Genomic DNA, 12,216 nt, shown 5'->3' with positions numbered 1-12,216 from the left:
ATCTGTGCTTGTGTGGCTAAATGAAGGGCAGCACTGCCACAGTTTGCAAACAGTGAAAGCAATGGTCCTCAAGGGTAAAAGCTCAATGATCTAAATGCCAATTCTCCCATCCTTGGGTGGTGCACCCCTGCAAAAGCGTCGTAGATACCCATCAGTGGTATCCCCTCCCGTCCTCGATACAAATAGTGAAAGATCAGTTCCCCGATGAGACAGCCCAATCAAGAAGTAGATGTCATCGGCATCAATGGTAACGCGATGATCGACAATCACAAAACATTGTTCCTGGACATTCCAGGTCCTTACCAGCCATGTCATCAAATCTACCTGAGCTTTCATCCTAGGAATAAGCCAGTATTTCAGGAGGCCACGAGTCCTAAGACCCTACATGGTGGCCAAATCTGCCAAAGCTGCCAAATCATTAACTTCATGCTCTCATTCCCTCCAATCCATTTTGAGCAATCAAATGACCTGAAATGACTATTTTAAAGCAATTAGAATCATTTTAGAAATTCATCTCATGTTTTTTTGGGTCAAAACTTGTTTAAAAATAAAACCCTGGCGCCTGCGCGATTGCCCTTTTACGGACAGGGCGCAGCTGCACGGATTTTTCCACTAAAATTCCTCGCAGTCCGTGATTTTCCGTGTGGAAAAATTTATCAGCCTGCGTGGGCCCGATTGAAAAATACCTGGGCAAGGCCGAGAACGCATTTTTTAACAAAGTTTTGCTCCCAAAAAATAAATGAAAGCTCAAAATGAAATTCTAAACAGATAAAAAACTAAGTTAAGGAGAGATCTTCTATCTAGAAGAAACGGTGCATGATTTCGTCCACCGATAAGCTCGGAATCAGTCCTGCAAGTCTAGTGGTAAAAACTCCTCTCTCTGCTCTCAAATGGTAAAAATGCAAATAGTAAAAATAATTTACTTTTTCCCACTTTTATAAGTTTTATAGAGCTTAAAAATATTATTTTTTATGTTTAAAAACCTTTTTGGAGGGAAAATGACATTTTTTGAGTAGTTATGACGAGTTATTGAGTTTAAATGTGCAGGATCGGTTATAGAGCAAAGATGAATAATTTTGACATTTTAGCAGACTTTTATCACTTTTCATGCTCTTAAAAATTTACAAAAAGCGAAAATCATGGAGACTTCTTTTAAGCCCTTTTCAAACTCTTTCAAAACAAAAAGATTGACGAGTTCTTGCTTGTTCGAACTCGTAAAAGTAAATGAACAACTGTCCACTCAATATAAGTTTACCCCTTTTATGCACTGAGTTAGGACTGTTTACGAAAAAGGTATACGTTGACAGAACATGGTCAATAGAGTTCTCTCTTGTATTATTTTATCCTTTTTCGGACGTGGGAAATTAAAATTGATGAAAAAGAACCTGATGGAGTCTACTTATGTTTTTCTTCTGACTCTCTAAATTGAAAAACGTCGAGCTTTACTTTCTTCGACCTCGTTAAAATTTTACGGTAAAAGAATTGAATGAGTTTCCTTTTTGTGTTTTTCCAACTCTTAAAAGAAAATGACATCGAGTTACTCCTCTACTAGACTCGTAAAAAACTAAACAGTATAGGACCCGTTAAGCATAACGGGACCGAACTATTCCTTCTTAAGGTTCGTTGAAAATAATTCGATGGACTCATCCGAAGGACGATCTTACAATCCAAGCATATGTTATCCTCCTCAAGCTTGTAAAAATAAAGAGGTACTTGCCAGTAATGGTGGGGGGAAATTGGGAAAAGGTATCCATTTTACAGCATGTCGCTCTTGAACACGGCACTCCGTCACACTCATGTCTGGGTTGGAAAATCCATTTACCTTACAGTTAATCAAACCTTATTGAAAGTCTTCATCGTTTTGGGTATTATCGTTAAATCAAATTTTGCCAAGTCATTTTCGTGTCGTTATGTGTTCAAGAGAAGTTCAACCTCAGTTCAAAACCCCTTTGCAAATTCTATGCCTTCAATCGCGTCGGCCATCCTTGAGTCAGTCCTTGCAAACTATTTTCAAAACTTGACATTATGTTTCATGTCGTAGGCTTTCCTATGACGGATCACTTCCTATCGACTTCAGCTCATTATCTAGGAAATTGATTTAGAAACCTTCAGTACCTTGAAGCATACATGCCTTAATGGCAGGTTTCTCGCTTTTGACGACAGGTTCTCATCATTGGCCTTCGATCGAATGATTCTATGAGTGTTCGACTTTAGATCACCTATTCGCACTTCATAGATTGTACTGGAAGTACCTTGAGAACCATTGTCAATATTGGTGGTTCTCTCACATTTGTTAACAGTTCACATCATTGACCAGTAATCAAGTGGTTTTTGCCATGTTCGACTTCGAAACATTCACTCACATGGTTAGATTTGTACTATGGATCGAGAGATGGAGATCAAGACCCTGGATCTAGTTTCATCAATCTAGGTTGTGAGGAGATTTTATATTCATGATTATGTAGACAGATGGTTGCGTCCATGCTGTGTCTACCATATATATGATTTTAGTTTTTCCATGCTTGTTCATTGAGTTCGCTTTACTCTGAGTATGGGAATGCCTACCTCAAAGATGATTTTTGATATATATTTGCATTGTATTCCTTGAATGTTCCCTGCAAGTTTCCAACCATTGCCTCTGATCTGATCCTTGGAATGATAAAGCGCTTCAATCTTTTAAACTTGTTTTACAGACTTTGCACTTTAGGGGGCAATCTGTTACATGTCAATTTGTTACCATGACACTTGATCAGTTTATGGGTCTTTTTACCATCCGTGAACATGTTTGAACCAGCTCCCTCAAAAGTCAAACAACCCAAAATATTTTGAAGTAGATGAGAAATTTGGGGAAAATAGCTGTCACACCTTGTTAGGTTCCACCTCCGCTGATTTCTCTAGAGTTTCTCGCGCATGCCTTGGAATTAACTCTGAGAACAACGTAGAGATGCGCTCTGTCTACCACTATAAACCCACGTAGGTGAATTCTAAAAAGTAAAAATAAAAAGTACATTCTAGAAACATAGTTGGTCGAATATTTCCCAACTGAAAGCTTCTAGGTGATGACTATTCGAACTATAACCCTCAGATGATGCATCTCCATCCCTTTTCTCATGGTAACCTAATCCCTCAATGAAGGAGTCTCATCCTCCTCTTTTGGATCTGAAACTTCCTCCTCCTGGCCTATAAAATGACTACAAGGTAAAGCGATTAAGGAGGTCAGAACTCAGAGAAGACAAACTTATGTTATTGGTTTGAGATTAGAAAGCTTGTCATCTAAGGAGGAGATTGAAGGCATTTGGAAGGGACCTCACGGCATCAAGGCGAAGGTTGTAAGGCTTCTCTTCATCTTTGATTAATACAAATGAACACTTTCTCCCATTGATTTGTCTTATTGGAATGATGAATGGTTTACAATTGTTTATAATGTTTATTAAGGCAAACTTAATTCCTAATTTCCTTGATCATTAGGCTAAGTTGTTTGGATTATTATATCACATGTGCTTTTGATCCTTTCATGGTCGATGTTTGCAGGTCTTATCAAGCATTGAAGATTTGCATCGAATCACAAGGGATCTTCATCAAGCATTTCGTGAAAGAGGTAAGAGGCTCATCCATTAGCTTTAATTCTTCTAATTCAAACAAGTTTAACTTAGGGAAAGAGTCAGTTCAATTGTCTTGCTTATTTCTAGTTTCCGTCACAGATCTAGGGAGATCGCTCTTGTCCGCAAGAGGGATTGTCCAATGTAACAGGCAGTGAGACAAATGGAAGAAGCACTATTGGAGAATGTTTTAGCTTGGGATCCTCTATGATCTCATGGATGAGTAGAAAGCAAGAATCGGTTGCTTTAAGTAGTGTTGAAGTTGAATATATTGCAGCATGTGAAGTTGGTAGAGAAGTTGTTTGGTTAAGGAAGTTGCTATCTGATTTGTTTAAAGGACTGATGGACCCTACAATTATACATTGTGACAACACAAGTTGCATAAGGTTGTCTGAAGACCCCATATTCCATGCAAGAACAAAGCATATAAACAACAAGTATCATTACATACAAAAATTGGTGCAAGATGAGGTGGTATAGCGACAATATATCTCCACCGATGAGCAGGTAGTTTATATTTTGACTAAATCTCTTCCTATAAGAAGCTTGTATATTTAAGAAGCAAGCTTGGACTAGTTGATATCTCCTCCCTAACTGAGACGGAGAGATAGACACATCATTCTTTACTTCACATCATGAAGAAAGAATGGAGGATTGGGTGAGCATCTAAGACCAATACTTCTTGAGGATAGAAGTAGTCTTGAGAACCAATACTTCTTGAGAAGTGATACTCTTTGAGGATGAGGTAGGGCATCCAATAGGTAAGAGTAGTCGAAGAGTAGATTCCTTGAGGATACGTAAATCCAAGAGGGAAGTGGTCCTAAGAGGACATACCTTGTGAACATCTGGATGGGGTATGTGCCTTGAGAGACAATGATGAGGGTGTCTATAAATCATTGTCTCCCAGCATTGTGCTCTAATCTAGTGGAGAGATAGAGTTGTTATTATGAGAATGTCCAAGTTCCATCAATGTATTATGAATACCTCCCTAGTTAAGATGGAGTGTGAAATTTGTAACTAGGTTCGATCTTCATAATATTTTATGTACTCTTGATTTTATATATATTTGATGTAAAATAAAAAGAAAAATTGTTATTGTTATTTTATAGCTTGGGTTTCATGCTCATGAATAAATTGTTCTAGGTCAAAACACCCATTGTGTGCTTCTAGAATTTGGCATAGAGTCAAGCAGTCAAAAGAGTCATTGTCACATGGATTAGACCTTATTGGGCATTTTGTAACAAGTCAAAAGAATTTATTTTGAGTCAAAGGTGCCAAAATACCCCTCCAAGGCCAAGTCGGCCTCGCAATGAAGAAGTCGGCCTCATTAGGGTTATTCGTCCTCCTTGGAAGTCTATATATAAGTGAACATTCAACCTCATTTGAAGCCATATAATCAGATTCAATCAAGTTAGTGAAGATAAGAAGAAAGAAGGCAATTGAAGATCTAGAAGAAGGAAGAAAAGACAAAATTCTGATTTTTTCTCTCTCTATCTCTCACACGTGCGAAGGAAGCTAGGGTTTCTGCAACTACAAGGAAAAAATTTATGAACTATAAGAGAAGGGACAAAATATAAAGTATAGAAGTCAAGTTGATCAAATACAAGCCTTTGAAGAAGAAGCATCCCAAGCAAAGGAAGGAGGAAGCCTAAAAGAGCCCTAATCACCCACATGTGCAAAGTTGCAGCTAATTGCAAGAGGGCCAAAGTTTGTTGTTGGGGGTCGAAGTTGAGCATTTGGAAGAGATTTGACTTGATTTGACTTGGTGAAAAGAAGCATATCCTCAAGAAGGTTGACTTATGTCCATTTGTTCTATTGATCTTCATGTTTTGGTAGTTGTTTGATGATAAGAACGCTATAATAATAAGAGAAGAAGAAGCTAATCATAAAGAAAAGTAAAATAATATCATAAGCAGTTATCAAGTTAACGAGAAATCACTCCAATCCAAGCCCTATTGATTTATCAACAGTGTGAAGGTATGGCATTGGTATTTAATCAAGAGCACCAAGCTCTTTATGTATCTCAATGTTAGTGATATTGCTTGTTGGACTCCTCTATCATGGCCTTAGAAAAAATGTACCCTTCATTCAAACCAAAATCATTGATCAGGAAAATTATGCTTTTTGTAGCATATTTTAAAGCTTGGATTAGGTAGTTTCATCAAAAATGGGTGGTGTTGACTAATGTCCTTAGAGGATTGAGGTAGAGGCAAAGTGTGATACTACTAATGAGGATCCCCATATAAGTGACGATAGAACATTGCTTGTCATTTATGTTTGTCCTTTAAATGTCCTTGCTCATTTATTCGTAATGATTTCTTCCCAAGTTTCAATATATATATATATATATATCAATGTTCCATGGGTACGCGTCCCCCAAGGTCGGGTGCACACACCCCTCGCACCCCACACACCCGAGACGGGGGGACGTCTGGGGAAACGTTTCCCCACATCCCCCTTTTGGGGAGACACAGGGAGACGCAAGGGGGGCGTTTCCCCAGTGTGGGGGACGCTTGGGTGTCCCCCTCAAAATGGGATATGCGTCCCCCCTTAAATTTTCTTGTAAACAATGATTTATGACGGGGAAAACCTAGTATTTGAGCATATTTCCCTACTAATGTTATTGAATTCATGGTAATGTTAAATTCTTAAAGTAAAAAAGATGAAAATGAAAGATCAAGGAGAATTTCATTTTCATCCTTTTACTTAAATTTTTAACATTACCATGAAATGACTCAGGATGTTTGAGAGTGGTTCCAACCTCATTGGATTTCATATGGAGAAAGTAGAATTTTAGATCTCACTCAAAATTCAGCAGACTTACCAGTTTTCAGGAATTCAGGATTCGATGGATTGCAATGTTTCCATTGCATTTTGTCATGTACAAGGGTATGAAATTAGTATTTAATCAAGAGCACCAAGCCCTCTGTGTACTTAGACTGACTTTTAGACTCATCACTCCACTGTTTTTGAGTTTTAGTTATATCAATTTACTATTCCAGTCTTCATATTTCAGTATCTATTATAGTCTATTTTGCTTAGTACTAATTAGATTCTAGAATGATGAATGATGAATTCTAATTTTAAATCAATTTAGAATCTAGAATGATGAATGATGAATTTAATTTTTAAATCAATGTAGATTCTAGAATGGTGAATAATGAATAATGAATATGGATCAGAGTATTTCATTATTGAATCTCGTGGTCTATGGATGAATCATGTATGTATTAGTAAAGATGATGAGTATGGATCAATGTATTTCATTAGTTAATTCAATTATCTATGTATCATTGTATTTATGCTTTCATTATTGAATATGAATTTGAAATATATATATAGATATATAGATATTAAAAAGGAAAAAAATATATATATATACCACAACATCTCCACGTCCCCCCTAAATTTCCCTAAAATTTGAGGGTACTCCCACATGTCCCCCTTGTTCATCTCCCTGTGCCCGTGTCTCCCCGTCCCGGAGTCTTGGTGGAACATATATATATGTATGTAACATTTTCCCATTTCCAAATTTTGGGCTGGTCACGTTTCTAGTGTGTTTCCATTTCAAAAACATGTGCCCGTTTCCCCATATCATGCAACTTAGCCCAAGCCCAATCAACTCAAGGACAATATTTGGTAGACCAATCAGTCATATCTAACATCTAGAATTACACAAAATGCAACTCCAAACATTAACAGGTTATAAGCTTTCAAGGCTTCTTCAAGGAGATGAGCAAGCAGAGGCAAAGAAATGAAATGAAATGAAATAGAATATTTATTAATGTCCACAAATAAATTGTAAAGGATAAGGGGACTACAGTGATGTGTGTGTGTATCCAAGGTCAAGGGAGTACTTCAAGCATCTCAAAAAAAAAGGAAACGAAAGACAGTTAGCATTTACTTTATTTGTTAGTTTGCATCTTATAGTGCAAAGGTATATGTCTACAATACATAAATCCATGGTTCCATATACATGGATAGTTTGGTTATTATAAACTTATTTACCAGGAACACAAACAGTACTCTCAAGTCCTTGCAGTACCTCATGCCTAACTCACAAATGAGCTATTGTGGCAAGTGCTAACTGTGTGCAAGAAACAAAAATGTGGCAAGTCTGTCAAACAAGCCATAAAGAAACTTATATCTTTGTCTGGGAACCACTACAACTGCAAAAAAGCAAAATGGAGGGGAAGGCAGGGCATGCCTTTCTCATTCTTTCTGCATAGATTGGCTGTTACAACTTACATCCATCTGGTGTATACTGCAATTAGTAAGCCTCATTGTATCACGTGCAATAATGTTTCTGGCAGAGCATTTTAAATTTAACCTGATATTTCGTTGCTTTACTTTGCCCAGCTACAACCAGGTACCAATGCCTTGTCGGGTTCCTACAAGCCACTCTGTGATCATTATTTAAACTTGCCATTCTTTTTCAATAGTATGACCAATTCTTACAAAATTTCTATATAATGAATCTAGAGTTACAGGTACTTGACCAACATTACTTGGATCTGTAAGAACCAAAATGACTTAGTAGTATAATTTTATTTCCTTCTAGTGGGTTTTATACAATCCATGCTTGTACCTTCTCTTTTAACTCTGAAAAAGCCATTATCCTCAATGAGGTTATAAAAATCTGCATAAAAGGTCAACTATCTCAAGTTCTGATCTCCATAGTAAACACAATCGAAATATATCTTGAAAATTGCAGTTCATAACAAGTTATTTTCACCTCTTAAGCAACAAAAAGAATGGTATTTGCTAGTAAAGCAAAGATTGTGCCCCTGAAAATTGAATATGAAATACAATATGGACCTCAAACCTGTTCTGAAAAATGTAATTTAGATTCTAAAACCAACTTCATCAACCTTGTTCAAAAGCTTTAAATGGAACACAATAATGTAGCATTTTTTTTCTAGTCCAAAAATAACTTAGACATATAATCATTTATCAACCTCATAGTCAAAAGGTGCGCCTTTAGAATCCACAATTCTACTTTGAAAAGGTGTGGACTCTAATTTTTTAATCACTTCTGGCTTCTAGTTACAAATTACTTCCATTATGTACTTGCTTTAAAATAAACAGCCGCCCTAATAAGATCTCTGCTAGTAACATCCAGGTATTGACCTTATACACAGGATGGAGATAAATAAATGTCAATGCACTTCCAAACATCTATAATGATTCAAAGATATGTTGTATTCTTACTCAGCTAGATTCTTCCCTTATACATGGAAATGCCAAAAGATAGCAACTACACAGAAGCTAAACCTTCTAGTCATCTTTTAACTTCAAAGATAAAAGTAATGCCAACTTTTAATAATAGACATACATCTGAGACAAAGAGCAAAATAAGCTGTATTCCAATTGTAAATATGAATAAAGTAAAAGTTATTTTTTATAGAAAACAAAAGTTCATCATACAGAAAATCTAACTCAAATGATTACCTTTTCAACATTTTCTTCAGTTAACTCAAGTCCCGTTTCCATGTCAAATACTTGTTTCACGGCAATTATTTCAGGGATCATTTCCATCAAGCGTCCTTCTATTCCAGTCTTCATAGTCGTCATTGAGCTTGGGCATGACCCACATGCCCCCTGTAACTTCAATGTGACAACATTCCCATCAATTTCATGCAGTTCCACATTACCTCCATCTGCCATAAGATATGGTCGCACTTCATCCAGGATCATCTCAACATTTTCAGCTGTCAGTTCCAATCCTCCAGTTGTGGGTGGAGTGGCAATTGCTTCAATAACTAAAACCAAGAAGCTTTGGAGTCAAACGAAAAGGAGAAGAAAAAAATTGGGGACAATGAAAATAAAGATATCTCCTGCTCGACAAACTTGTTTGTTTTTCTTGACATAGAACCAGTTTACCCGCTAACATCTATACAGGGTATAAAGACATAAGAAATGGAATTCCAGAAGGCTTATATATTAGACTGTCATTTAAAATATATTTATTCAGACTCAAAAAAAAAAAAAAATCAACATGAACATTAGACCAAGTGCCATAATAATAAGAATAGGATTGTGGGGCATATGGCCCACAAATATGGAGCCTGAAACATACAAGCAACATGTAAAGACCAACAGCAAAACAAACAAGAGTAGCAAGGATATTCAATTGATGTTAGTAGCTTGGGCAGGTACTTCCATGAAGGCCCAAGTGTCTAGGCATGTGGAAGTCGCCTCATCGACCGTTTCCTTAGCAATTACTTTAAATATTAAAGTAAATGACTTTTATAAGATAAAGTGAGTTAATCTAATGAAATGAAAAAGTTAATTGCCGTAGTGAATTAAATGAAATTTGAATATCAACCATTGATCTCAAGTGAGGTGAGATCTAATCTCAATAGTCAATCACTTTGGACATTAGGGTTGTCGATTTAGTCAATAACTCAAACTTATAAAAGGAAGGCTAGGCTAAGGGAGAAGACACACGAGATATCCAGTAAGCACAAGAGAGTGCAATAGTGAGATCTCAGTGATTGGGTGAAGAAGGAATCTCATCCAACTTCCAAGTGTGCAGGGTTCAAGGTAGAGTGCAAGGGGCAGCAAGAGAAGGATCCGGATCAGCCAGCAGATCGAAGGACAGATTAAAGGTTAGATTGGTTGGATTATTTCAAAGTTCTTGTTGTATGTATTTCCCTCAGTGGGCCACTAACCCAGGAAGGGAGCCCTTGGAAGTTCTAAAGTTATTTAAATGAAAAACTAACTTGAAGGTCAGAAATCTTGTGTGCATGTGATTGTTAGACTAGTGTTTAAATTTGCTTCTATTGTTATACTTTTTAAAATCCTAGCTGTGCTTTTATCCAGTAGATCTGTGTAACAAGTGTTTTTACAGCAAGGAATCTGGTAGATAATAAATTGCCAGACTGCTAAGGTTAGAAAATTAACATGGTATTAGAGTTCGTTCTCTGAGAAACAGATCTCCAAAAGTGCTCACAAGACAGATTTGTACAGAAGTCATAGGGGCCAGGTTCATCCAAAGTCCAGATGGGCCAGCAACCACAGCGCAGGAAAAATTGTGGTCGTGCACATCCGTACAAATTGTTGTACAAGTGACACATGAAAGGCTGAGTCAAACTACTGCAGAGAAATTCCACCATACGTCGTACGGCAGCTAAGACAACAAAAATAGAAAATAAAATAAAATAATGGGGGTAGAAGACAGTTGAAGACAAAGTTAAAAAGTAATTAAAATAATAATTTTTTGATCAGTGGCTAAGTGGCTGGCAGGAAAAGTAAAGAAAACTAAAAAAAATATATCCCAGCCACCAGTAGCGTGACACACACCAGGGTAGTGAAGGTGGGTCGAGCCATCATTTGTGCAGGTAGCCATCAGTTGTGCAGGTAGCAAAGTGAGTGTCAACCGTCAGGCCATATAGATCACAAAAAGACACAAAATCACAGTAGAGTGGCATTGAAGTAGTTGTGCAGCTAGCTGAGCTGTACAGCAGGCCATTGCAATGAGGTACAAAAGACAATAGCATATTTTCCAGCGCGATAGGCAGAGGTCAACCTTCACAAGGAGAGAGAGAAACCATACCAATCAGAATTAATTTTGTAGATGTTTCAAAGGACCAAAACATAGATCCACGTGGAGATCTTAGTAAATCGATAAACCAGTGTTTATTCTTGTGGGTGCTAGGACTTAGCACAAGGCATAATTATCAGACCTAGAAATGGCAACAGCCAGTCTCAAATTTGAGGATAGGTTGGATGGAGTGTCTAACTCCCTGCTCTAGAATGCAAGGGTTACATTGCTATTGAAGGAACATGACCTTTGGGAGTTTGTTGAAAAGGTTGTTCCTGAACCACTAGATATAGCAAATAAGATGGCCTATGTGAAGAAGGACATTAGAGCACAGAGTATTATCATGGATGCCGTAAAGGATCATTTGATCCCTCACTTGGCATAGAAGAAGCCGGCCAAGGAGATGTTCAAGCCTCTAGTGGACCTGTTCCAAAGCAACAACATGAGTAGGAAGATGAACTTGAGAAACAAGCTCAAATCCATCTAGATGTCAAGCCATAATAATGTTACCAGTTACTTCATGAGAATCACCTAGACACGGGATTAGTTTGCAGCCATTGGGGAGAATTTAGAGGACGTAGCACTCATAAACATGGCACTAAATGGTTTTCCCAGGTAATTGGAACCATTTGTTAAGGGAATTTGCTCTCGAGAGCACCTTCCCAATTAGGAAAGGCTTTGGGATGATTGTATCTAGGAAGAAACTCGAGAGGAGTCTAAAGCCAGCAAGCAGGGAGATGGAGAGGAGAACCTGGCCTTGGTCAATATGGCCAAGAAGGGCAAAGGGAAGGGTTCTAAGGGTAATAGTGAAGGGGCAACCTCTTAGCTAGGGAAGAAGGACTTGAGCAAGCTCAAGTGCTTCATTTGCCATAAGAGTGGGCACTATGCATCACAGTGTTTAGAGAAGAAGAAGGGTAAAGGGAAGTCATAGAAAATAGTAGCATCAGCAAAGGTTCAGCTTGATGAGTTTGCAGCAAAGTTTGAGAAGGACGACTCATTTGTCTCCTATCTATCTAATAGCACCATCACAACGAATGTTTGGTACTTCGACAATGATGCATCACATCATAT

At 37.6% G+C, this 12,216-nt stretch overlaps 1 protein-coding gene across 2 annotated transcripts in view; it reads right to left on the bottom strand.

Moving 5' to 3' along the window:
* LOC149145054 (nifU-like protein 2, chloroplastic) overlaps positions 1–12,216 on the bottom strand; it is a 100,678-nt gene that overhangs the window by 65,895 nt on the left and 22,567 nt on the right. For both annotated transcript variants that reach the window (XM_089446416.1, XM_089446417.1), the window contains exon 3: positions 9,051–9,361. In XM_089446416.1, coding sequence (XP_089302542.1) covers positions 9,051–9,361 — 311 coding nt within the window. The remainder of the gene's footprint in view (positions 1–9,050; positions 9,362–12,216) is intronic.

The sequence above is a fragment of the Pinus tabuliformis genome, chromosome X, assembly GCF_031772625.1.
Source record: "Pinus tabuliformis cultivar Carrire ecotype Pingquan chromosome X, CPIR1, whole genome shotgun sequence".
NCBI lineage: Eukaryota > Viridiplantae > Streptophyta > Pinopsida > Pinales > Pinaceae > Pinus > Pinus tabuliformis.
Note: the sequence above shows the minus strand (reverse complement) of the source record. Positions and strands in the feature narration are given on the sequence as shown.